A 27076-nucleotide genomic window follows, 5' to 3' on the forward strand; every position below is an offset into this window, starting at 1 on the left:
CTCAGCCAGCCAGTCACTGAATACGTGCTCGTGCGCGAACAAGACGTCAGGTGGAGGGGGCGCGTTCATGAGGACAGGGGTCACGTGAGAGGGTAGAACGGAATAGGCGGGAAACCAAAATATGCTACGATACAGTAAACTTCGCTAGCTAAAAGCTAACGCCTTTCTACATAATCGTCAGTTTTAATGTCAGTTTGAAACCTTTTAACACAATGACAAACGAGTCAAGAAAATCAAAAGAAAAATGTTTATTTTCCCAAATATGTTGCACAACTTTTTTTTACATGACAAAGTAAATCTTGAACATTCAAAACCATTTTAAACCCAACATTTTTTTCCCAATAATTTTTTTCCTATACAAAGATACATTTTCACATGCTAGCACTTAGCACACCGGTCTATGGAAGTCTTCTAGAGAAATGTACTAATCCAAGACTACAGGGCGTAAACCAGGCAAAAATTACAAATATATAAACCTTTTTTTCATAGATCATTTTCGGAGTGTCAAACCAGAGTCCCACTTGCAAACTATAAAAAGTTAGCGGTACAAAACTGAGCAAATGAGAGACCGCGAGTTATAAATATGAGTGTTTGACGCACCGGCGTTTCAAAAATATACTTTGTTTTAATTTGTTAAATCAAGAAAAATGTTAGCAGCTGAAGCAAAGTATGCTGGTCTTTTGCAAGAAACGAAATGTAGTTTTTTCATATAATCTATCGTACATGACCTTTTTGTAATTCCTAAATGTACATTTCATGCAACGTTTGAAAAATATGTTATAAATTTTGAAGAGGTGGAAGTAGTTTGTAGAGTGCTTGGAAGTTGTGTTTTTTTTTTTTTTTTTTTAAAACAGCAATTATCATGTGGCACGGAAGGAAGCAAAGCCAAGGCACAGTTTGTCAACATTTAGTCAGTCCTTTTTTTTCCCTAGAAAAATAAAAAGTCAGCGCAGTGGATTATACGCCAAACTATCAGAAATTGCTCGAATGTAGCCTTAAGCTAACATCACGTTTGTCGGAAAGATTCATAGATGTAAATAATGTGTGCCCTGAAAAAAGTAGCAAATTCTCCTGGTATGTTTAAAACGCATGAGCATTGACGGATTAGTTTCGCTAATGGAACTTTTGCACGTTAAAACGTATCAGAGTAACGCATAGGAAAAATAGCCATTGTTGCTTTTCTGGAAACATAAATATTTAAGGATGTTTAGGGAGTGCTGTCGGGAAAATCAAATGTTTACCGTTTCAAGTTTCAATGCGAAGCTACACTAGGATGTGACGTTAGCTTTTTGCAAACTAATTGGTTTACAAAACCTTTCTTTCAAAATAGCGGTGCGATAAATTAGACTGACACAAAATCGCAAAGATTTGCTTTGGTCTGATTGAGGAACGTAAATCAACTTAGCCTCGTTTAGCGTATAAACGGCAATTAAAACAGAAAGCTAGCGTTAGATTCACACAAAGAAAATATGTCTATTGCTAAATGTTCACTTTGTTGGCAAGAGGTGTTCTTAAATCAGGAATTTGCTAAGCTACGCTAACTTTTACTCTCTTAAAAGTGTCATCGGTAACCAATACTTTACAAAGTTTCCAACTTTCAGTTAGCATGCACAATTAAAACAAGGCTGAGCTAGCTTTGTGGAAAATGCGTTGATTTATGGGATTTACTTTGAGGAGTGTTTGTATCTTTTAATCTAGCATTTTCATTTTCTGATTTACATTTTTATCCCCCCCAAAAAAGGCCAAATAGAAAACAGATTTTGCTGAGGTCAATCATTCTGATGCAAGCAAAAGTAATCCTACGTAGAACAGCAGAGCATAAAATCAAACAGAAAATAAGGCAGCGAAGCTTCAAAAAAAAAAAAAAAGTTTTGATTTCTACGTTTTGGTGCATTGGTTTCTTAAAATCTGGAATTATGTCCCCATTTAGGATTTGGCGAACTACACTATGCTAACTTTGTGGTGTCAATGTCATTAACTGTCAAAATAACATAAGGAGGATTTTTTTTTAAAATGCAAAATGTAACAAAAAAAATGGTTGTGTGTTTTGTTGGATTAGGGAAAAAAGTGCTTAATGGTAGCAATTTCTCACAAACCAGCTTCCATTCGTCAGTGGTTTTTAGCATTAGCTTGGAGTTTTTATGGAACTTTAAACTTAAGTTTATTACCACAGGTAGAGGTGGGCGAGGCTGTGGGAGAATTGCATGGAATGTTAATATTTGTCTCTCATATTCAATCATCATGACAAAAATGTCAATTCTGTTGGATCTCAACATTCATAGCGCTGTTATAGCGAAAGGCATTTTTACAGCTTCCTTGATGCGTTCACTGCAGTTTGATGGATTTGTCAAACATGAAAAGTGCATTTTGTTTCCAAAGATTGTAGCAGTGAAAATAACCTCTTTATAGATTTTAGTTGTTGTTGTTTTTTTTTGTGTGTGTGTGCTTAAAGAGATCGTTTTGAAAGGCCATCATTCCTGACAGGAAGGGAGGGGGTTAAGTCGGGGTGGGGTGGGGTGGGGGTCCCTGTAGTTTTCACCCATAGGTTAGGCATTTCCTTAGCGCTCCTCCAGCCAAGACGGACGATCGCCACCGGGCACTTTCAACTTGATGTGGAACTGCTGCAGCGTTTGCTCCAGCTGCTGCTGGTTGCCCGAGTAGTAGGCGGCAATGGCGTTGTGGAAGAGGATCAGCTGGTTGTGCAAAACTTTCACCTAAAACAACAACAACAACAACAAATGAGGGCAGCCGAAAACATCCAAAAAATGAAAATGTTTCCAAAAGTCCGGGTCCAAGCTCTAAACCCTCAGACGTCACGCGACCTTGTTCTCCTCCAGGAATTTGAGCTTGACGGAGACGTCGTTGCGCATCCTCTCGTACTTGTCGCGGTGCGCCTGGAAGAGTTGCTGCGACTGCTCGATTTTGGGCAGGGTGGTGCTGTCGCGCGGACCCAAGTTCAGCTCCTCCAGATCTGTGCGGTAAGCGTCATACTCCACCCTGCGGACATCAAGTTTCAAAAGTGTAAGATGGCATTAGGTCAAACCACGTAAGCATAGCGCGGTGGGACGGTGGGAGGATGGGGAGGGACGCCCTGTAAAGTGGAATTGCAACAAAATAGGAATTGACGTCTTTTTTCATTTCAGGTGCTTCAATGCACTTGGTTATTTTTTTTTCCAGTTTTAGACTAATCTGTAACCTGTATAAACGTAAAAATGCAGTTATTTGTTGAAAGTTGAGTTATCGCTACATTATTTTCCTCAACTAAGTGTGGATAGTCTTGGTTCGGATTGACTGGATTACCTGGCGATCTCGTACTGCTTGATGTTGATCATGGTGTCCTCGATGGTTTTGTCCACAAGGGTGTTAACGCTGTTGATGAAGAAGTTGATGGCGCTCAACAGAGTTTCCCCGTTTTTGGACAAAAGCTTTTGGGTTTCAGCATTGTAACCAAACTCCTCCTGACGAAAATAAATAAATAAATCCAATCATTGACCATCTTGACCAATCACTATTATCCAAGTATTTTTTAATGAATTGATTGTTAAAAATACCAGATAATTACCATCTCTAAAATGAACTTCTAGTTTGTAATACATTTCTGTTTGTTTTTTTGACCCCATTTAGGTTGTCTACTGGGGGTACGAGTAGCCCTGAAGGTACATAAAGGCACAGAACAGGAGCAGCACAATTTCAATTTTGAATTAAGAGCAAATTAATTGGAACACAAAACAACTTTATGCTAAACTGTGTTATATGTGTCGTATGGCTTTAAGTTTTACACGGATGTGTATAGTTTTTCATGCTGTAATTTTCCTATCTAACTTTTGGAACTGCTGAGCAAAATATGGCTAGATAAAACACTACAAAGTGGTCCAAAGTTGAAAATATCAGACACAGATGGCACAGCATTCTGTTTTGAGTCTTTTTTTTTTTTTTCTTGGTCATCTAAAAATGCTTTGCTTTCATTAGGGGATACTGGGCTGGAAATTTATTTTATAGAGGGGGACACCATTGAAAAAAGGTTAAGAACCGCTGGTCTCGATAACGGCACTCACATGCAGTTCTGGTGTCTTGAGGCTGAGGTCGGCAAAGGCGTCACCGAGCTGCCTTTGCGTCTGCATGATCTGTGTCAGTTGGGCGGCGAGCGTCTGCGCCAGCTTGATAACGAGCTGGTACTTGCGCTTGTTCTCGCGCAGCACCTCGATCTGGGCCTCCAGATCCAGGTCCACCGTCTTCGAGCCGCGACCGAGCTTCTCGGATAGAATCTGACGGGTGCACTGGAAAAAGACGGCCATTCAAACAACTCCTTTATGATTTGTTAGATTGAACTTGATTTCAGTTACATTTAAATCAATGAGCTGATCCCATTATGGCTCAATTAGAAGAAGAGGAAAGACTGCAAAGATGAAATTACTTTATAAGTGTTGATACTCCACTTTCTGACGAGGTCCAGTTTCTCCATTGCGGGACTCTTCATGTCTTCTGAAAGGACCACCGCTCCACTCGATGGCTGCGTTTTGGTAGCGTCTGTGCAAGAATAACATTTATTAACAGCGTGCAAAAGCGCGGGAAGCTAAATGCTGCATTGAAGCATGTAGAGCAGGGGTATCCAAACTACGGCCCCCGGTCCCTTTTTAAGCGGCACACAGTTTATCCTAAAAATGACATTTGCGACTAATACATCTGTTTCATATACTGCAGCCCTTTTCTAATTATACAAATTAACTATTTACACCTAAACCAGAAACAACATTTTTCCCCATAACGCTTGTTGTTTCGAATTTTTTATTATTTTTTTTACAGCAAAATGGTTTTCTCCACTTTCGGCTCAGTCAAGGTCAAAAGTGTGAAAATATCACATGAATGATTCCAAAGTAAATTGTTAGAAAATGGTGAGGTTACAACAGAGATGCCATTTGGCTGCCGTTCAGTGTAGGGGCTGACATTTTCTTGTGTGTTACTTGCCGTATGACAACCCCAAAATCTCGCAAAATTCCTAACTATTTGACTCATAGAAAGATGTTTGCATAGCAATTTCAAACAAAAATAATTTACAGCATTACCAATATGCGAATCTTTGACTTTGGTGTCCTTGATAAAGTTAAAAAAAAACAAACAAGCAAAGCGGTTTTTGCACGCTTCCGCTTTTTCAGATTGTGGCACTTGGACGAAAAAGTTTGGACACTTCTGCTGTAGGGTGCTGGTGAACAAAAATAATGCAGTATTTTAGTATGAATAGTCAAGAAGTAGTGACACAATCAGAAGCAATAACACAGAGAGCCCTGAAACTGATAAAGCAACTACAAAACTAACGTTGCGGCGAGTGCGCTCGTAAAATATATTAAACCCAAGTATCAATATTTAAGACAAATATTGTTTTTAGCGAGGGGGGACTTCGGCTGGTTGCACGTGTAAGACCTATATTTCCTTTCTGACGTCACGTTGACAAATTAGGGCAAGGCCTACATCCCTGGTTGTGTTGTTTACAAAGGCGAGCGAGGGTGCCGCGTTACATTCTATGTCATTTGGCGGAGGCATGGACTCTTAAAGTGAGTGTACCTAGACTTAGCTAAGTGTATTTAAGGCGGCTTTCAATATCGGCCTAAATGACTGATATTGATCAGTACAAGTGGCATTTTCTTAAGCATTATCAGCTCTTTAATTGGTCCGATATAAATCGAGTGAATTCATTTCATTTGCCCTTTTAAAAGTGAGCATTTGAAAATGAATTATGAAATAAAGGTTTTGCACAACAGTTTATTAGTTATTACCTACTAGTAAATTGTCATTTAATTAAGTAAACCACAAGGTATGAGTAGTTTCTTTTTTTTTTTTCACAAGCTATGAATAAGTTTATGTTAAAGCTGATTTTAAATCACTGTATACATTATTGCTGACTGGACATTTGCACAAGATTTATTTTTTGTTAATATGAATCATTTATTTGATTAAAATTGTAATGTCCAGACTGACTGAAGTTAATAAATATATGAATGAATGAAATATTTTATTTTGGGACTTTATCGCGTCCCCTAATAAAAAGATTTATTTCAGACTATTGATGGAAATTGTCAGCTGCAGGTCAGAGTTCATTATTTGTGAGGCCAGAGGTTGCAAGCGGAAACATCTACTGGCACGACCATGGAAGTAGCTCACCCAAGTCGGACTCAAGTTGAGATGTCTGCAGTTTCAAACGCAGTGGTTGATGACCATTATCAACAAAGCAGATACCAATAAAGCCCATATGCAAAGGATAGTGAGCCATTAGATTGATAGGAATGATTTGGAATTAAGTGCAAAGCAGCAGTAGGGTAAGAAGATCAAGAAGGGTGCGATAGCATAGCCAGCGGTTAGTTGGTGTTGCTAATCCTGGCCCGTCACCGTGGGTACCTGTCTCCGCCTGGCTCTCGCTGGAGGAGCGCGCCAGGCGGCTAGCGACAGCCTGGCTGGGTGCAAAAGGAGCCACGGGGGACGTGGGGAGGCTGGACGACCCTGGGAGATAGTCACAATGGAGATCGGGCCATTTTTGCATCGTCGGGTGTTTCTCAGAGATTTCCCCGGTCGTTTCCTTCTAATTTCAACGATAGGCGCGAAACAAAAACCTACGCGGGTCCTGTGTCAAAGAACACGGAAAATAGCCATGGCAACATGTATTGCCCCTCTGCGGAGATTCAAATTTGCATATCTAACAGGAGGATGAAAAGCAAAGTAGGGCTTCAGGGTCAAGATGAGAGGAGGCTCATTAAATTCAAATGACGTCCGCCTTTAGAAATTGAACAAGCAATACGCTTTGGATATTATACAGAACGGTTTGTTGACGAGTCCTAATCAACGTTCGTCCATATGCTTTACCTCTGTGCGGGCCCGATTCAATGATGCCTTCTGTCGTTGACGCATAGTTGCCGGAGGGGACGCAAGACTCCGGGTGCTCTGCGAATGCCGGCTTCCCGGGGAAAGAGTCCTGCGGAAGAACATTCAAATTGGGGGTTCAACTAATGTGCGGTTGTAGAAAACAACGCAACGGATTCAATTTGACTTCCTCCAGTCCATACGTGTCGAACTCCAGGAATAACCTGGTGAAAAAAGTGTATCGTTTTTCCCCCCAGTTTACGACAACATTCTGATAAGCTGTAGCGAGAGTGTTGTAAAAAGAACAGGTTACAATTGAACTCGTCTACAGCAATGAGGCAACTGGTTTGTGCCGTCACAATTGAGGCGGTGTGGTGAGAGGTGATGACACCGCGCTTCAATGTATCTCTAGTTGTGAAGCTGCTTGTGGTTGTTTTACGATGTGGAACTAGAAAGTAGAAGAAAAGATTTGACAATGTCATGCAGTTTTATGGGCAATTGCTGATTTGTCTTTAACACCATCAGTCATTTTCATTTTGGAGGTATAAGATATGAAAACTAATAGTGATATCAGCACTGGTGACCTCTTAAGAATGAAGTATTTGTACTGGTATCAGTCTGAAAAAAATAGCTATCAAACATCCCTCGCGTCTTATAATAGTAGTAGACATACTAGAGAATTTCCATAAAGACGGGGTACTTTTTTTGCCAATAGTATATACATGTGACTGAACTGGAATAATATCAAATAAGTTCATCGTGAGTGTTTTTGTATTCTAAAGTTGATGCACTTTACAGACACCCTGCACTAAAAAAAACGTGCCGCATTGAGTCTACGCACTTTTATTTGGATCCCGATTATTCTTATTACACGACTTAATAAATTGAGTTAATTCAACATCACTTTTTCAATTTAGTATAAGTACAGTAGTCGTACTTTGAATAGCATCCGCGATAGTCATAATGATAATGGTGACAGATTGCGGGCTCACCCTGCCAAACACTTCCTCCGGGCTTTGTTCCAGGTCGCCGTTGCTGGTGACTGCGATCTCAGCGGCCGAGTTCCTCTGGGATTCCTCAGCCATGGTGTCCTCCTGTGATAGGGAGGACAGAATCCCATTCTTGTTAGTTACAACATCCCCGGGGCAAGCTGCAGCAATTGGGAAGCACGTCAGGTGTGGGCTGCCATCTTGTGGACGTTGACTACGAGCAGGGTTCAACATCTTGAAAAGGGGCAAAGCAGTGGCCTCCAGACACTACGTCACCGTTTTTCCCTTTGTGTTAGACTGGCAGACATAAGGAGTTCCAGGTATAAATTACACACAAATCTTGGCTGTTTGCGGGGGAAAAGAGAGGCCACAAACTGCTGTGAATTGCAAAAAAAAAAAAATTAAACGGGAAAAAGAAATGCAAAACTCAAGCACTGTTGACTTCCAGAAACATGAGAGCAGATCATCTACCGTGTCAGCGAGAGATTACTATGGACAGTATGTACATGAAAACGGTTCATCGTCCATAGGAAAAGCCATTTCACCAAGCATGAAACAAAAGCAAAGTCCACGACACCATGGCGATAAAAGAGTTTTACTTTAAGTGCCGGGTCATGTGACCAGCTCATAAATACTTAAAAAAGCCATTTGAAGCCAGCAAAAAGAAGAGGGCGAAAAAGAAGAGGCCTCCACAGTCTCAATCATCAAATTGCCAGCAGGAGATAAAGGCGACCTTGGGCACTGTAATCCTCTCAAATACACAGTTGTACCTGGCTGTCTCACGCATGTCCAGCTAAGCAGCAGTTGTTATTTACTCAAATAATGAATAAATTTAAAACAAAACAAAAAAAAAGCTTTGGATTCATTGCCATTCTTTTAACCTTGGGTTTTAGATTTTTCAGATTTTTTTTTAACGACAAAAAAAAAATATTCCAAAACACCCCACCAAACTTTTCTTCAAAATAATTGACCATTTTCTTTAGTTGGCAGGACACTTTGAATGAATATTTGTTGTCACAACACGATAGCCACGTTACGAGACAGCGACAATTAAACCAGCTCTACTGCTAACACCCCGGCAATAAAAGCAGATGATTAAAAGCTAGAACTTCTTTCAGAACAAAATCACATCACAAAAGCCAATCTAAGAGGAGAGTGATTATGGAATCAATCGCAGAGAAGAAGAAAGACCACCACCGCAAACCAGAAACGGGAAGCACTAAAAGGACACCGATCGCTCACGAGAGAACGCCAACGTCACCTTTGTCTGAGTGCCATCATCTCCACATGGCTCTGCTAGGTCCACAGTCTGGTGTCTTACACCGAGGGCCTCATCCCTACCCTGGTCAACATCCTCGTTGCCACTTCCTGACTTATCCTCAGAACTGTCTATACTGATGTCATACAGCACATCGTTCCCTGACACGCTACCGTTACTGTCTAGGTTTGGGGGCGACGGAGTTGGTGACGAGTCACCAGCGCGCGGACTCTCCTCTGCCTCCATGCGAGGGTCCTCAGCTGAGGTCTTGCCCGATTCGGTGTCAAGACTACCCTCAGACATACCTGGAAACAGACAGATAGGAGTATATGAACTGGTTCTTGAGGGGCAAAATTATACCCGACTGACTTAAATTCTTTGTGAAGTAAACCCAGAGGTTTGTTTCAAATATAAACATGTTTGACGATGATAGAAATAAAAACTAAGCAGTACTTAATTGTTTAAGGCTCCATGTTCAAGACCAACATCTGTGTATCGGCAGCTTAGAACAGGTGTTAGTACATCCGGAAACAAGAGGAAGGAGCCATAAAATAAGGAAGTTGGCAGCGGTGCGGGTGTGGACACAGCCAACTTCAACCATGTCCAACCAATATGGCTCCTCTCATTCCGTTTCAGAATGGCATACCGGTCACATACTGACATAGCGGCGTGCAGACAACCTCATTTTACTCAACAGAAAACTGAGTAACAATAGAGAGCATTTCCACTGAGGGACAGTTTTAGCAGCATCTAAATACAATACATTTGTAAACGGGGGAAAAAAATCACTACATTTTAAATAGTGATGCTAGTTAATGTCATATAAAAGTAAAAAAAACACATGCTTGTTTTACGAAAAAAAAAGTGGTTGGTAACAGGAAAACATTACAAAGCCATTTTAAAGTCATAACTGGATTGTCAAGTTTTCTGCCAGACAGTAAAAAGTGAGCGTGGCTATCAACTTCCTGGCCTGGATTGTAAAGCACAATAAAAAGAAACAAGCTTCAACTAATATTACAGGGACATCTTATATATTGTGCTACTTGCGGCTACGCTGACACAACTTTGCAATTACTTCATTTTGTGGATCTACGGTCATATTCACTGAAAAAAATAACCACATAATTTACTAAAATAGTCTGACCTGATTTGTCAGTTGAGTATTTTTGAAGGAGGTTTTTGAGCTTTGCATTTACATTTTTTGACATGATTCTTTGGTAGAACCCCCCCGCCCCCCCCCACGGAACATCAGATATCGATCAAATGTCTAAGTGTGACTAGAGCATGTGATTTTGGAGGTTTGGGGAATTGGCAAAGCACGGTAGGCACACCCAACGAAAATTATTTCACATTTTGCAGAAAGGAAGACAACGCAACGCATTTACCTTCTTGCTGCAGTCAATAAAAGAGGTTAACAGAGGTTTTGTGGCCGGATGGTCAGATTTTCCACGAGTGTTTGCGAAAAATAAGTTTGAAAACTTGCTTCCTGGCTCAGGTTTCACACGATATTAATGTAAAACAAACTTTAAGAGACATTTTCAATGCATCTGATGTCATTATGGTGCCACATACACAGTATAAAGGCTTACACTTAACAATTAGGGGAGAGCATGAAACATGAATTGTCGTATGTGGATAGCAATGTCCAATTATTAATATATAATCTGAATACATCAGTCAATACGTTTGAATAATATTAATTTCCTACCTGTAGTAGTTTGAGTTTTTTTTTTTTTTTTTTGCTTTAGCGGCCGTTCCTCAATATTGACGGCGCTTGTCAGCTAGCTTAGCTACCTAGGTAGCTTACAGCTAACAAAAAATATTTTTAACGCCCTTTCGAAGGAGAATAGCAACACCCGCCCCCCTAAAAAGAGTTTCACGTTCCCCATTTTTGCCACATATGTGGTAACACGTCACAGGGAAATAATCGAGTCGATGCGTGTGGGAGTGTGTGGTTAAAAAAAAAAACACGAAGAAGAAGTTAACGTACCTGTCTACGGCCGTCGTGGCTAACTTAAAGCGGATTGTCGTAGTCCCAAAATGCGGGTGTCCTGCGTCCGTGGAACAGCAGCCCGATTCTTTGTGATAAATTCAAATAACTGCGTGTTTAACGCGGTGGTCGGTCTCCTGCTGGTGTTCCAGATTGGAGTTCGGACCCCGGAAAAAGTGATCAGCGTTGCACATAGAAGGCCGAGGGTGGGCCATTTGTTAAGTGCGCTCTCCCCCTGCTGTTAAAATCCACATCTTGCAACTTTTAAAGCCGGATTCAATCTCTTCGTACATGAAGTGATGCTACGAAGGAATTGAGTTGGAGCTGTGGCTGGAGGTACGATACGGACGTAAATAGGGTCTATTTGTGTCTTTATTAGCGTTTGCGGTTGACCACAAACTCTTCTCCGGTCTGCTCATGCTTGCCGCCCCACGCTCGCGAAGAAATACATTGCCCACAATCCACCTTAGTCCCGGACGCATGATGACGTCACAACACCAACCCAAGCCAAGCTGAAGCAGCGCAGCCCCAATCAAAGCAGCCATATTGGTCACAGACAAGTCGGCTTTTTTGCACTTTTCCTCGTCGGCCTTTTCCCCTGTTAAAAGAAATCGCTGAAAATAATAACTCGCACCCGGCGTACCACTGGAGAGCCCACAGCCCGGACTGCCTGCTTAATCGCAGAAAAATGAGTCCAACCGATGCTAAGCGTGGTGCTAAACGCAGGAAGAATAAGCGGGGCGGTGGCAGTAGCTGCAGTGCTGTCTGCAGTAGCGGCACCAGCGTCGGCAAGGCCGGGGTCGCTTCGGCCCTCGGCTGCGCTGGAGCTCCGACACCTGCCGGCTTCCTCGCACCTGCCGCGAGCGGCAACATAGGCTCCGCGACGGGCATCAACGGAGAGGTAATCACCCCCCCCCCCCACACCCCATCAAGCAACCAAGCATGTCGGCACAGGACGACATTATCGACGACGCTAATCTTGATGTGGGCCCGAAATTCATGACAGGAAGACGCCTAGTTCAAGTGCTTTTAACCGGGCGTGCCTTAAAAACGTCTCAATGTTGTTGTTTTAACTTTTCTAAAAGTGGACATTCGATCCTTTACAGTCAGCGTCAACACTACCCCGTGAAACCGACCTGACCACCCCGGCCACAGATCTTAGCTGAACTTTCTGAGCTAGCTTAGCCTTTGCACTTGTGTCCATTTCAATTCCCGTCAACTTTATTTCGCCTCGCGGAGAGATTCCTCTGATTAAAAAGGCACACTAGTCTAGCGTTAAACGGCTTTTCAAAGCACCGCGGTCGCAAAGATAAACACGAATGCTAACCATGCTAACGGTTGCATTTCTTCGGGCCTAGAGGCGGTTCGAGTCTACTGCTTCAATGTTTACTGCTTCCCAACCGTGTTAAATGGATCAAATGCGATCCCAACTCTCCTTCAATATCATCATTTCACATATGATAACAATGATTCTAATCACGGTCATATGTTCCTCATTCACTGACGTTACAGACGATGTCAGACGTGTTTTGTAGCACAATCTGAACAAATTCTAATGTTGCTACAGTTGTCACCAAAAAAAGTGATTTCATTCAAACATGCACAAGAAGAAGGTGGAGAAAAAACAATCACCGAATCCTTAAAAACGTCTCCTACTCAAGTCATTTGATAAATAAAATTTCAACATATAAAAGTTTGATATATAACATTTCATTTAACACAATTATTGATTCAGATGTTGATTGGCCAATGTGTCACAGTTTAGCACTAACTACTGCTGAGGATAATCAATCTCAGATTGGCTGGTATATAAAGCATGGATGACTGCATTAAATCTTCAAGGGGTAGCCCACCCGTTTAACCATTTTCATCTGTAAAAGATTATTTATTCTATAATTAACAATGTTTTTTTTCAAGTACCAATGCCCTTAAAACCTCCATTTTGACAAAATGACATCACATCTGCTCATGGCTCATCTTGCGAACGTCACGTGACCGAATTCGGAAAACAGGTGATCCGCGAGTGGTCATTACCTGTGTCTTGAGCAGATGTGATGTCCTTTTCATTTGACGGCAAGTGGCGAAGCCTGTTTTAAAAGGCATTCATTGGACATTTAAAAAAATATTCCATTAATTTCAAAGAACGTTTTACTGCTGTAAACGGCTAAATCATTAAGTAGCCCTTTTAAAATAAGGCTATGTGCCCGATACTGATACCTGGCGTCAGGACTCACCCATCCCAAATTTTTACGTGTTTGGTTGGCTTTAAATTTTGTTTTGGTATTATCCCATTTAGTTGCGCTGTGAAGTAACTTCAAAGTCTCTTGATTAAAACTAGGGCACATGTGTTACATAATCAGTAGTGGCGGCCCGTGGATCGTGGTGCGGTGGAAAATGCAAACACTGAAAACATGGAAACGACCCTTCCGTTGCCACTCAAAATACCGTCAAGATCTCGACTTGTTAAGTGAGCACTTTAACCAGCCGCTTGGTGGCATACACATTTAAAATGAGTCCACCAGATCCGCAATTAATTGCATTGTCTTTGAATAAGTTAGACAACCTCAATTAAAATAAGTGTCTACCAAACGATGCAATACTTTTATATAAATCTGAGTTAGCTGGAGTGGCAGTACTAGTATAGCCTCCGTACCCAGCCTATCAATCTGTGTCCACCGTTGTGTTGACTTTGTCTCACCAAGACAGCAAAGTCAATTACTAGTACACAATAGATGTCCTACTCCTTACTGCTTTAGTACCTAAAGTACCTTACTTTCTCAAATATAAGACGCTTTTTTCCCGAAAAATCAAGGCCAAAAGTATAGGTGCCTCTTATAAAGGTACTTAAAGATTCAATTTTTTTTTTTTTTAATTCAACACCACTCGAATATTGATCCGTCAGCCACATAAGCCGAGTTCTGAAGCACAGTTGTGCATTTTTATATCTGCCGTGTTCTTTCTTTCAAGAATTACTATAACGGGACAAGCTTCCGGCCGGACGTCATTTGGCTGTTAGCAGCCAGTGCCTGTAGCAGCTAACGGCAGCTTGTGTTAGCTGAGGTTGTTACAGCATTATTTTCAATAAAAGAAGCGAGCAGAGTGAACCCTCGTCCAAGTCTTTCCTTGTTTACACTCAGGAATATGACTAAAACGGAGAGGTTATGACGTCTCCTGCTTATTCGTTTAACAGTGGCAAGGCTGTGTGCACCGGTTAGAGAGCACAGGAAGATATTCCATTTCACTTGCTTATTAATTGCAGTCTTTTGGCATATACACACAATAGTGAACTTGGTTGAATACGGATGGTGCGCAACTTCGGAAGGTCATGGCAAAATGAACTCGAGCTGCGTCACGAGGAAAAGAAATTGCTTGGAGCCCATTCAACAATACAGCGTTCGCTGACCACTCACAATGTGGGAAATCTTAACGTGCAACAAATATGTATCTTAGGCATATGAACACCAAATATGAAGAATTTACAAAGATGAGATTCATTCTGCTTTGCTGTCGTTTTTACATTGTCGGCAAAATGTTGGCGCATCCTATACACAGGAACTTAGAAAATACCAGAATTTGACCCTAAAATCTAGGAATGAAACAGAAAAAAAAGAGTTTTATGTGACTGTAGCAGTTGTCCCTTGAGTGTATCAATTAGCCATATGTAGATAGTGAAACGTACTAATGCTAGGTTAGTATAGCGACAGAACTTATTGAAGATAAAGGTTAGCTTGGGCTGGATGTGAAAATGGATCTTAGAGCATTAGATTAATTTTATTGCTAGTATGAAATAAAACTAGAAAAGCAAAAGGTGCAAAATGTGTAGTCTTAATTGATTACAAATTAAATTGTGTAAATAATCCAAGACCATTTACAAAACCATCAAAAGTGGAACCTGTCGATCCTCTACCTTCAATTATTTCACCCCGGCGTAAGTTTAGTGCCAGTGCTTGATTACCCATCCTTACTAATTTCTGTGTTGTTGTTGTGCAGCTCAAGGTCAACACCAGCGTCACGCCTCAGTTCACCGAAGGACCGGTCAACGCCGATTTTACCGGAGTCCTTCAGGTAACCTTGTGTTTTGTTTGCCATGTCTTGACATTTGTTTTTTCTCTTTAATTTTTTTAACATTAGAGATACCCAACTAAGACCTTGTGTGCTCAGTAGAGAACATCCCGGCCTTTCTATTGTTCTCACATGTGTTTGGCAGGGATGCAGTTCACTATGCTGTCTTGCTGAGACAAAATTGGCCACAAATGAATTGGCTGGGTCTCAGGAGGCTATCAAAGCATGTCAAGCTATTATTTTAAAGCATATCCATAAGTCCGCCTTTGCACAAGTGCCATTCATTTGCACTCTGCCAAAAAGAGACTCAAGAGTCTGTACAAGTCAATAATGCGTGACTGGGTCAACATCCTGACTCCGTACCCAACATCCTGACTCCGTACCCGGTTGTCATGATGACAAAAGCCTAACTCAGCATTAGTTCTCGGAGTTTGGAGGCAGAGAGAGCGGCAAAGCTCTCAAAGACTTTTCAAAAGTTCCCTTTTGGCCTCAGAACAAGCGTTGTCATACTTGTCAAAGTCGAAACACGCAGCGGCCCTCCAAGTAGTTTTAGTGTCAATTTTCCAAGGTGGAAACTTGCCTCAAAACTAACTTTGACACGCCTCCTCACCACACCAGACACCTTTCACGTTTGGCCTGAATCAACGAGCCCCGTACACAGCCGGCGACCGCTGTCTCCTGTGCCGCTGCGAGCGCAGCAAAGATGGCCCGTGGCCCCCAGAGGCGGGAGTACTCAACCATCGGAACGGCGCGCCGGAGGCCGGCCAGCCACCCGCCGCTCTCCCGCTGCCCATGTGGGTGTGCTCGGACTGCCGGCGCACCGTGGAGAAAGAGGACCGGCACACTGCGTTGGAGCAGCTGGGCGTGAGTCACTTTTGAACTTCAAAAAAAAAAAATGTTAGACTAGTCGCTTGTGACGAGCTTGAAAGCCAGAGAGCATCTTTGTTTTTGTTTTTTTGTGGGAGAAAGCATGCTGTTTGGCACGTTTTGCTAGCAGCTGTCTTTTCTTTTCCACCCTCTACGGGCGTGGACGAGGATCTGAGGTCAATCATTTCATGCATTCCTCTTTTACCACTCTTTTTTTTTTTTTTCCGCGAAAACTCAAAATGTTGGCGGTCACAGCTACTTAAGCTTGTGTCAAGAACTAGAAGCGCATAATTATCAAACTCACGTAGCCGTTTTTATCTGTAACATGTTGGAAGTAGGTTAAAAAAAAGTGATCATTGGTTTTCCAGGTAAAAGTAAATGTTTTATCTTGATTCAGCACAAACTATAATCTCTCTGTTCTCATGAAGGATTACAGCGATCGTAAAGTATTTTATGTTGACAAGCTGAAATTGTGAGTATTCAGACAATTTGAATTGAAAGGGGTATGTAAATGATTAATCTGTTATTATTAATCATTATTGATTATTTTAATTATTGATCAGTTGTTGTGTTGTTCCACTTATATATTTGATTAACAAGGAACTTGGCCAGTGATAATTTAATGTCGCTTTTTCGTTGCCTCTTTTGGTTCTTGTTCTGTGATGTCATTGCCGGAAACCAGGAAGTAATGCAACTATAGTACAGGAAATTGAAAGCAATGTGATACATAACTGCAGCACACTGATATCCGTCGACAGCGTTAATAAAATCCTATTGACTGTTCAGAGCAAGATTAACTACGTGAAGTCGTTGCGTCAAGTAATGGGCCGCCGCCTTATATTTTACGTTGTAAATTCGCAACTCACGGTTCTCTTAAACGCAACATGTGAAGGACATTGGGAGGACAGAGGGAGTCTGCGGATGCCTTTCCAGCACGTGCATTGGTTTCATCTTTGCATAAAGGCCGTCTTTATATTTTATGCTATAGGGAGCAAACTGTTGTCTATGAAACTTAAGAATAGCCTAGGGCAAAACCTTGTGATTTGCCGCAACGTCAGGCACAATTGCTCTGGTCTTCTGTGTGGGGATTTTTTTTTTTTAAGGTAGTGGTAACATTGCTTAGCAGCTTTTAATTAGACCGCAAACCTCAAATACTACTCGAGAAAATAGTTCATATGAAAATAAATATTTTAAATTTCATGACAGGAGCAATATGTTTTTCTGTTCAAATTAAAGAGCAAAGTAATTGTTAAGCTACATTAAGTTGCTTAAACCATAAACTTAAAGTGAGAGCGCAAATATATGCATACTATGAATTGAGCCGGTGTCACCACTGAAGTTATCCCCTCGTGTCATTTTATAGCTATTGCTGTCCAAAAGCGCTCCCCGTTACAGCGTTCCATTTCCTGTTGACTGGCTATCATCACACGGAAACAAAAGCTTGACCGTGCTTGCGCTTTGCCTTTCAGAGTCAGGACTTCCTTTTGCACATGCCCGTGGGTAACGGCACCCTGGGCCCAGACGCGGTGGCAGCGGCGGACAGGCTGAGCGCACCCACGCCGCCCATGCTCCCCGTTCCCGAGCTTGCCCAGCCCATGCCTGGCGACGCTGCGTGCGCCTGCGAGGCCTGCAATGAGAGGCGGTGCGTTACGGGAGGAGGAGAAAAAGAAAAACATCGGCGGCACCGCCGTATTTAATCCCCAATACTCCCCGTTCGGCAGAGAGATGTCGGCGGAGTCGGAACGAGAGTCGCAGCAGCTGCAGGAGCACTGGTCGGAGGTGCGCTACCTGGTGCGCTGCATCTACCGGCAGGCTGGGACGCCGCTGGCGGACGACCGAGATCAGCCGCTGGAGCGAGACAAGGACGGCATGAAGGAGCTGGTAGACAGGTACTCGACCAACTTTGTTATTTGCCAAACAGCAATAATTATTGCAATTTGTGAATTCAATTGAATGTTCAACTCGAAAAACCTATTGCTGAATTTTCTTCCATCGACATCCACCCTCAGACTCTGCGAGAAGGACCCCTACCAGCTATACCAGCGTCTGGAGCAGCAGGCCCGAGAGTACGTACTGGAGATGAAAGTGCGTCTCCTCAAGCACCTGTCGGCCGGCTCCAAGACGTCCCCGGGCACCCCGGGCGTCGGGCCGGTGGCGGCGGCCGGCGCCCAGGGTCCCCCGGAAGCCCACCAGTTCGTGTCCCTGCTACTGGAAGAGTACAGCGCCCTTTGCCAGGCGGCGCGCACCATCAGTGGCTTCCTGCTCACCCTGGTCAGCTGCTCGGCCTCGCCGCTCAGGTCGCCTGAGATTTGGTGATAATAATTTTTTTGCTGTTGTTATATACACCCGCCCCCCTCAGGAGAATGAGCACCTCCAGAAGTTCCATGTGACGTGGGAGCTGCACAACAAGCACCTTTTTGAGAACCTGGTCTTCTCAGAGCCCATCTTGCACAGCAGCCTACCTGCGCTCGTTGCACAGCTCAAGTACTCTTCCTTTCTCACACTGAAATAAAATATTAGTATGTGTAGTATGTGCGTAAAAATGTTAAACCACATTAGACAGTAATATTAGAATGGAGAAATATTTCAGAAAAATACAATATTAGAGAAGAATACCAAAAAAAGGACAAAAAATATGTAACTGCAAAAATCGTAGTAAAAAATTCTAGTAATGTATGTAAAAAGGGGGGAAAATATAGAAAAATGCACAAATGGTCGAGAAATAATCACAGGAAAAATATTGAGGTAGTTTGAGACTACATGGCACAGTGAAAATCCTTCAAAAATCAACAGTGTGCCAAACCTGGCACATTTTATGCATGATTATGGAATTAAAGTTGAATAATGTTTGACTTATTTGGTGTCCTGGTCTGTTTCACTTAATGTCCGGTAATGTGCCTCATCAAAATATGCAAAAATCGACCTGTTCATTGAGACTGCTGTGCTTTATATTCTTACAAACGTGGTGCACTTTGAAAACAAATACACACACTCGATGTCACGGAAAAATGCAAAAACTATGGAGGCAAAATGACCATTTGAAAAATATACATATCACAAAAACATGAAAAGAATCAAATGCAAGGTTTTTATTTTGAATTCCCCTACTTTTTTCAGACACGGCACCACCTCGCACGACTCGTACAGCGAGGACATGTACAGGACCTTACTGGAGCGCTACCAGCAGCTGGAGCAGGAGATGGCCAGCGTAGCAGGCGAGTGGCAGGAGTGCGAGAAGAGGATCGACGACTACGTTGACGAACAGGTACCGCGCAATTTTCAAAGCAATCCATCACGGCTCATATTTAAAAAAAAAAAAAAAAAAAAAAGGCGTTTGAAAAGTACATTCTGCTCTTGCAGTTACTCTTCAAAGTGGAGGGCCAGAGTTTCAGCAACCAAAGAACAGAGCCGCACAAGTCTCCGCTTGGCAAAAATGTAAGATCACATTTTGACCGTTTGAAGATCGAACCGAGCGCTTTTTCAATTGTCCATGCGGCCCCTGCAGAGTTTAAAGACAAAACAGCGAATGCTCAAAGAAGACTGGGAGTTCTTCAAGCAGCGGCGATACGTCGAAGAGCAGGTAGGCCACAAAAATATATCCTAAACATAGCCGCGGTTATTTGATCTGTTTTGTTCTCTTCTTAGCAGTTACCCAACAATAAGAAGCTCCCTTGTGGAGACAACTTCACGGACACCATGAGAATGCTCTCCTCACGCCTTAGTATTCCCGACTGTCCCAACTGCAATTATCGGAGAAGGTGAGCAGACATTTGAAACTCATTGTATTTGTATATTATATATTTATCATCGTCTTTTGAAATGAATGTATTTTTAAAATATTTTTTCATTTTTCTAATACTTTTCAATTTTGAACTTTTCTAATCTGCATTTAATTTTGTATTGTTTCCATTTCATATTTGTCTCATTTGATTTTGGATTTTGTTTTGTATTATTTGTTAGGATCCCAGGTGTAGTTTTCTTTGGATTTTCCGTTGAACATAAAAATGTTGATGTGTATATATATATTCATGTGAATATATTTTTTCAAAGATTTTTGGTGTTTATTCCATTTTTTTAACCAGCTATGTTATTTTTCCTTTCATTTTTATAATTTGATTATTTTTATAACACCTGTTGTTTTTTGTGAAATGTATAGAAGTTGTAGATGTTTTTTTTTTTTTCTCCTTTGGCTCATGCGTACCTAATATGACTCGGGCAGGAAGTTCCTTGAGAATAATCTTGATCATCATACGGTTATTAGGCTGACTATCGCATTGATTTGAAATTCACCGTATCATCCGTTTTACCCCACCCACAGGTGCACGTGTGACGACTGCAGCCTCTCTCACATCCTGACGTGCGGCATCATGGACTCTCCCATCTCTGAGGACCTGCCCATCAAGCTGCCCCTGCCGGGCGACAACCCCCCGCAAGACTACCTGGCCCAGGTGCACCCGCCCAGCCTCTCCTCAGGCAGCTCGCCATCAGGCTCCAACTCCAGCTCTCCCATCACCGTCCAGCGGCAGTCTCGACTTGTCCTGCCCGCCGGGGACGGCAACACTTTGTGAGTCTGCAAAACTCATTCCACGCTTTGCAAAAGACAACAAAATAACTTGTAAATTGAACATTTTGAAATAATGAAAAAACTAAACGTATACAAAAAGTCTTTTAAATAATAATCTATGTAGTAAATGAAATGCACTACTAGAACTTTCACTCCAGTAATCCACGCGTGCCACAAGGGGGTGCTACCGTTCCTGCAATGCATTCGCTGTTGGCCTTGATTTTATGTTACATCGTTTAGAATCATTCTTTTGCTGAATCTTCATTCCTTTTCATCCGCCAAGTGTCAGCGATGACGACGAAGTGCCTCCAATGTCCGCCAAGTTCGGGGACATGTACCCCGTGAGCGGCTACCACGACAACGGCGTGGCGGCGGTCAACGGACACCGAGGCGACGTGAATGGCGGCGCCGGAGTGGCACAAAATGCAGTGGTAAGTTTTTGTTACCTGCTTCCCAATGGCCTCAACGTCATCCTCATGAAGGCGTCCTCCCTTCCGCAGTCACCTCGCATCAGCAGCAGCAGTAGCTCGTCGGAAGGCGACGAAGAGGAGGCGCGGCGGCAGAGGGAGACAAACAGTCCTCCTCCGTCGTACAACCATCAGCAGCAGGTACAAATTGAACTTTATTTATACTGTATGTAAGCCTTGAGGATATTTGGATTACATCGATTTGAATTTTTGTCGCCGGAAATTTAAAAATAAAAAGTTTTTTTCTCTTATTGCGTCATACAAATCCTTTAATTCTCGCATTTCTTTTTTCTGCAACAGTATTTTTGCATTTTTCACCCTCACGTTCACTCCCATCTGTACTAACGTGCGTCTCCACCAAAACGCGGAGCAGGTCCCGCGTTTGTGCGAGTGCCACGTATGTAACCAAGACCCCGCCTCTGCCACCATCCTGGGCCCAACCGGGTGCATTCCTTCTGGGCGACTGCACGCCGCGCCTCCCCCCGCTCCCGTGGGTCACCAGTTCTTCGCCGACAACTGCAAGGCCGCGACGACGACCAGTCCCGCCAGGCCACCCCTCCACCTCTACCCGCACATCCATGGACACCTCCCGCTGCACAACTTCTCCCGACCGCTGCTGCACCCCACACTTTACCCGCCCACTCCTCCCCTCACGCATAACAAGGTGACAGTAGTTATCTTAAAACGCTGGCTGGACTGAAGTCAAAATGTTTGCTCACATGTTTTATTCCTCATCCCCAAGCCTTTGCCTCCCAGCCCCGCGACCAACCACTTGGCGGCCAAGCAGCCAGCCTTCAGCCCCGCGCTACCGGAGCATGTATACCAGAACAATTTCGGTGGCGGTGGCGAAGTCAGCAGCGGCGGTGAAGGCGGTACGGGTGACTGGAATAGCTCGCTGCAGTGCCTCTCGCTCAACTTTGAAAGCTTGTGGGATGCCGCTGTGATGAAGAGCTTGGATCAATCAATCAGTAAGTGTCGCCAGCCAGAAGGCGACTGAACACCATTGAGCAGCAGGGGCCGGTGTTGTCTGTCGTCGTACCGTATGTTAGTTTTCACAACGTTGTATCAAACCCGAATTTGAGTAGCGATTCAAACCTTTTCCCTCTATCTCAGGGGAAATTCTGGACCCTCCCCTCGCTGACGTCCCTCTCCCGCCTACGCCCGCCGGCCCCCAAGTAGACCACCACCACCACCCCTTGCTTCCCGCCACCCCTGCCCCTCACCCTTCTTCGTCGTCATCCTCGTCCCTGTCTTCGTGTTCGTCGTCAGAGGCCCGCGAGCAGAAAAAGAGCGGCGCCAAGAAGAAGTGTCTGTACAACTTCCAAGATGCCTTCATGGAGACCAACCGGGTGGCCATGGCGACGTCGGCGTCCATGGCTTCCGTGTCGTGCACCGCCACCACTGTCCAGTCAAGTAATAACCTACCTATCCACCTAGCAACTAAAACCTCTTTAGGTAATCCGAGACGAGGTTAGCACTTACCAAAACACCTATCACTCAAACAAGGTTGTGGATTTTGGGGTTCGATTTCAGATGAAACCTAAAATGTGAAATGTTTTGGATTTCATATAGTGGATAAGGAGCGCTTTTAAACAAATACGCATGCCAAAGATATACGTTTGACTTTTCAATGTTTTGCGACTTATCGTTGTCTCACAAGGAGCTGACCGGTAGCATTTGAACTGCTCCTGTCACTGAAACTCAAAAGTTCAGTAGCCACTTCCTAGTGATGGACAAATAAGCTTCATGAAGCGCTTGTAATCATTTTGAATCCTCTAGATGGCATTCTGGATTCACAGAGACAGGGAAATATCTAATACATCTCCACCGCACTGGTGTTCATCTTAAAACTAAGAGCGCCACCCAGAGGAGAAAAACAAAATCACAGGTGTCTCATGAAGCTTCATGAGTTCCATCCCATTTGAATCCTTGCCTTGATCAATTTTCCAATCCTTGCTTTGAACAATGATTTTTTTTTATCCCCTAGGAGTGTGGCGATGAGAATGTGAATAAGAAGAGCAACATTTTTTTTTTTTTTGAAGTTATCAAACACCCTATTTAAATATTGCCAATTGACTTCTTACTATACAACAAGCAAGTCTCAATGAATTTTTGAACAGTTGGACTTTTAAACGTAAAAAATTAAGTCTAAGTAAATTGTTTATTTATTTTTCCCAATTCCACTATGTCTCTATTTACCAAACTTTTTTTTTTTTTGGGTAGAATATATATTTTAACTGTGTGCTGTAACAGGATCTACCGACGCTTGGACCGCGGTTGCCTGACATTTGAGGGTTTTGTTTTTGTCGGGCAACCAGAAGTCTTTTGAACCTAGTAACCTTTCACACAATTACATTGACACATTTCCCCCCCCACTCCCGTTGCTGTACAGTACTAAAACATACGTCATGGTTTGCACTTTGGAAAGAAGCTGTCAAAGAATGATGACTCATATCTTACTAGAAATGTGTATTACTGTGTGGTGGAACATTTCCACTTTAAAGGACATTGTGGGAAAGTGACAGCACTTTTTTTTTGTGCTGCTTGTATTAAAAAACCATAAATGTCATATTAGACAGCATGGAAGCTTTATTGTCTAAATAGTAAACGCACTTTGATTTTGCCCTCATGTTTCCCCAGATGACGTATTTCACAGTTTGGGGAAAGAGGACCACAGGCAAGTCTCCCCAGCCGCCCCCCGATCCACATTGAGCCCCCTCCCGCCGCTCTCCGGTCCTTCCCTTCCGCCGCCCCCCGCCACACATCTTCCCGCCATGGTGCCGCAGCCCTTCCCCAAAATGGCCGCCCCGGCGCCGGACCTCGGAGAGGTTCACCCCGGTCTGTGCCTCCCGCCGGCCGAGCCGGCCATCTCTTCGTCGGACGGTCCGCTCAGTGCCCCGCCCAGCGTCTGCAGGTGTGTCCGCGAAATGTTTTGAGCGAGACCTGCCCCATATGCTGAGCGTTTGTCCCATCCGCTCCCCCCCTCAGTGATCCTGAATGCGAAGGGCATCGATGTGAGGGGAACAGGGCGTACGAGCACCCGCCCTACGACGGCGAGGAGAGCCAGGATGAGGACAGCTGCTCGGAACACAGCTCGTCCACCTCCACATCCACCAACCAGAAGGAAGGGAAGTACTGTGACTGCTGCTACTGCGAGTTCTTCGGGCACGGCGGGGTGAGGAAGCTAGACGGCGTCCGTCTGTCCTTTCACATGCATGCTTTTTAACTTATACGTAACCAACATCCATCCGGGTCTATAAATAGTGATTATTTTAAGAATTGTCTAAGAACCGTCTAAGAATTGATTAACTGTCTCAATCTCTCAGGTGTTTTCCCATGTACCGCAAAAACAATACCTGAAAGTATAAGGAGAACATTTGAAATCGGGGTGTCCTGATAAAACCTATGCACCACCGATACTGATATTGCAGAGCACTGTCACATACCAGGCGAGCTGATATATATCAGCAGGAAGGAATGATACATGTTGTTGTTTTTTTTTTTTTTTTTTTATTGAAATGTTAGAAGAGACTCAATCAACCCTTTACTTGGCACAGCGGCCGCTTTCGGCCGATAGTCTAAATAGGCAAAACAGCCATTGCTTAAATTCTAACATACACCTAATTTACTCTAAAATACTAAACTCTTGTTTAGGACTTAAAAATAGAAAAACAAAAGCCTCGGCTGTGGCCAGTAAAGGGTTAAATATAATAGTCAGCAGCAGTAGAGTTGACAAAATATAATTAGCAAACTTAAAATCAGCACGCTAGAGCCAGATGTTGCCGTAGAGAAGCTGCTCTCGTATATTGGTCAATAGAAGTCGGCACCTTGATAGAAAACCATTCTATGTGCATTGGTCATTCATAGTTCTTTTTCCTGTAAACAAACGCACAATTTAAACATCAGTCTGCCTGGGTTTGACTTGTTCCATTCAAACTTGGTCTTTTCTCCTTTCAGCCTCCGGCGGCGCCAACCAGCCGCAACTATGCCGAAATGCGCGAGAAGCTGCGCCTGCGCCTGACCAAGCGCAAGGAGGAGCAGCAGCCCAAGCGCGAGGAGCAGCAGCCGGCGCCCGAGCGCGACGTCCCGGGCGGCGGCCTGGAGGATCACCGGCGGGTGGAGGACCTGCTGCAGTTCATCAACAGCGCCGACAACAAGCCGGCATCCAGCTCCAAAGCGGCCAAGCGGGCTCGCCACAAACAGAAGAAGATGGAGGAGAAGGCCCGGCAGGAGGCCGAGGCACAGCAGGAGGAGCGGCGCAGGCGACAGGAAGAGGAAGAAGCGGCCCTCCGGCGCGAGCTCCTCCGGCTGCAGGAGCACTGCACCGCCAAGAAGAAGAAGAAGGACAAATCCAAGGAGAACACCGCGCCCACGCCCACCCATGGCAACAACCCGCAGCCCCTCAAGCAGACGGCGCAGAACGTGCTGGACCACCTGCGCAACGGTAAATCGCAGCTGCTCCACAGCCTCATCTGCCCCAAGGACATCCGGGCCGACGGGCAGCACGCCGAGCGGGGCTTCCCCTCGCACCTCCACAACCACAACGGCGACGTCAAAGTCAAAGCCAAGCCCGCCGCCGCCGCCGCGAACAAGCCGCCGCCGTGCCAGCACGGTCCCGTCAAGAAGGACCCGGAAGCGCCCGCCGAGACCAAAGCCGCGCGCGCCGAGGCGCCCGCCCCGCCCTCGGAGCCCCGCGGCAACAACAGGAGCGCCAGCGGGAAAAGGCAGTTAAAGGAAGACCGCCGGCGAAGCCCGCCCCCGTCCAACCCCTCGCCCTCGCCGCCTCCGCGGCGTCACCGTCAACTTCCCGCTCCCGCCCAGTCGGAGCACGCCGAACAGAACGGTAAAGCCGCCGGCGCTGAGTCCCCCCAGCCCAAAGGCAAAGCCAAGAAGAACAAGAAGAAGAAGGGGGACAAGATGAACACCTCCATAGGTTGGTGTCCAGCCGTTGGTTTATCCGTCAAACAAAAATAACCTACGCCGTTCATTGACAAAACTAATCGTAAAAGGTCTCCTGTTTTCATCTTTGTCAATACTTCTTGAAGTTTTTTTTTCCAATGATGTTTTTTTGTCTTCAGATGACGTGTTCTTGCCCAAAGACATCGACCTGGACAGCACTGAGCTGGACGAGACGGAGCGTGAGGTGGAGTATTTCAAAAGGTACGCGCCCTTGTGGAACGTCTAAAACGAAGCAAGATGAGCGCGGTGACAAGCTTGATGACAAATGAAAGCAAATTTCAGTTCCGACTCACGTTGATCCCGCTCCAACGTGCGATCGAAACGGCTGACTGACGATGTCCTCCCAAGGTCATCTCTTGGGGTATTCCATCCCAAAGTCCTAACTTTACGTATTTTAATTTGACACGGATATTCAATCCCGGTCACTTTGTTTCTTGATTTATTTGACCTAAAACTATTTTGAGAGCCTCCTTTACCCCAATATTAGAAAACAATAAACGTGCGCCTGCGATGGAACGTTTGAATCTGTATAAACGTATAAATACGTCTTTGGATCGAACGGGTTGAAACCGCTTGCCCTTCGCTTATTAATCATTCCTAATAATGTGTGTTCAGGTTCTGTTTGGACTCGGCCCGGCAGACGCGTCAGCGGCTGTCAATCAACTGGTCCAACTTTAGCTTGAAAAAGGCCACCTTCGCCGCACACTGAGTCCCAGTCCACACACCCCAAAAAACCCGGGCCGCCACGCATTTGCCCTTACGCCGGCCACCCATCTACCTTTTTACCCCCGACTGTTTTTCTCCCGACGCTGCCTTGCCCCCGGGCGGACCCGCTGACCTCGGAAGAAAAGCAAAATCCGGAATATTTTCCTCCCCCTCCGCTCCCCTTTGCGTGCTTGTGTGCTTGTCGTCGGCCATTTTGTCTCTGACTGAACAAGCCATGACCTGAAATGATTATTCAAAAATGGAAGAAAGATCATTATTATTGTTAATTAAAAAGCTGTATTTGACATTGTGGCTTTTTATCCCATTGCCCCCCCCCCCCCTCCACCTCCCCCCAAACGTGGCATC

At 44.2% G+C, this 27076-nt stretch overlaps 2 protein-coding genes across 11 annotated transcripts; one reads left to right on the forward strand and one right to left on the reverse strand.

Moving 5' to 3' along the window:
* Positions 1 to 233: 233 nt before the first annotated feature.
* Positions 234 to 13319, reverse strand: arfip1 (ARF interacting protein 1). Of its 5 annotated transcripts, none has more exons than XM_088418990.1 (10): positions 11087 to 11673; positions 9100 to 9401; positions 7842 to 7943; positions 6853 to 6961; positions 6391 to 6492; positions 4415 to 4527; positions 4056 to 4277; positions 3301 to 3458; positions 2823 to 2997; positions 234 to 2714 (listed from the first exon to the last, which is right to left on the reverse strand). In XM_088418990.1, exons 2-10 carry the CDS (start codon positions 9397 to 9399, stop codon positions 2559 to 2561), a joined length of 1437 nt encoding a protein of 478 aa, XP_088275116.1. In that variant the 5' UTR covers positions 9400 to 9401; positions 11087 to 11673; the 3' UTR covers positions 234 to 2558. The 5 variants fall into 5 exon arrangements, with proteins under 5 accessions (XP_088275116.1, XP_088275117.1, XP_088275119.1 ...); XM_088418991.1 differs by lacking the exon at positions 11087 to 11673 and adding an exon at positions 10805 to 11024; XM_088418993.1 differs by lacking the exons at positions 9100 to 9401; positions 11087 to 11673 and adding an exon at positions 13121 to 13319.
* On the forward strand, positions 11591 to 27015 carry fam193a (family with sequence similarity 193 member A). Of its 6 annotated transcripts, none has more exons than XM_088418984.1 (22): positions 11591 to 11987; positions 15077 to 15151; positions 15767 to 16012; positions 17485 to 17657; positions 17737 to 17904; positions 18025 to 18286; positions 18375 to 18499; positions 19133 to 19280; positions 19376 to 19450; positions 19521 to 19595; positions 19664 to 19773; positions 20334 to 20579; positions 20863 to 21010; positions 21080 to 21187; positions 21420 to 21710; positions 21789 to 22014; positions 22160 to 22516; positions 23687 to 23960; positions 24035 to 24221; positions 25004 to 25979; positions 26125 to 26206; positions 26621 to 27015. In XM_088418984.1, exons 1-22 carry the CDS (start codon positions 11775 to 11777, stop codon positions 26712 to 26714), a joined length of 4659 nt encoding a protein of 1552 aa, XP_088275110.1. In that variant the 5' UTR covers positions 11591 to 11774; the 3' UTR covers positions 26715 to 27015. The 6 variants fall into 6 exon arrangements, with proteins under 6 accessions (XP_088275110.1, XP_088275111.1, XP_088275112.1 ...); XM_088418985.1 differs by having other exon boundaries at positions 11592 to 11987; positions 19661 to 19773; positions 22160 to 22501; XM_088418986.1 differs by having other exon boundaries at positions 11592 to 11987; positions 19661 to 19773; positions 22160 to 22459.
* Positions 27016 to 27076: the final 61 nt, after the last annotated feature.

This window comes from Hippichthys cyanospilos, chromosome 7 (genome assembly GCF_059441005.1).
Source record: "Hippichthys cyanospilos isolate Australia breed blue-spotted pipefish chromosome 7, RoL_Hcya_1.0, whole genome shotgun sequence".
Taxonomy (NCBI): domain Eukaryota; kingdom Metazoa; phylum Chordata; class Actinopteri; order Syngnathiformes; family Syngnathidae; genus Hippichthys; species Hippichthys cyanospilos.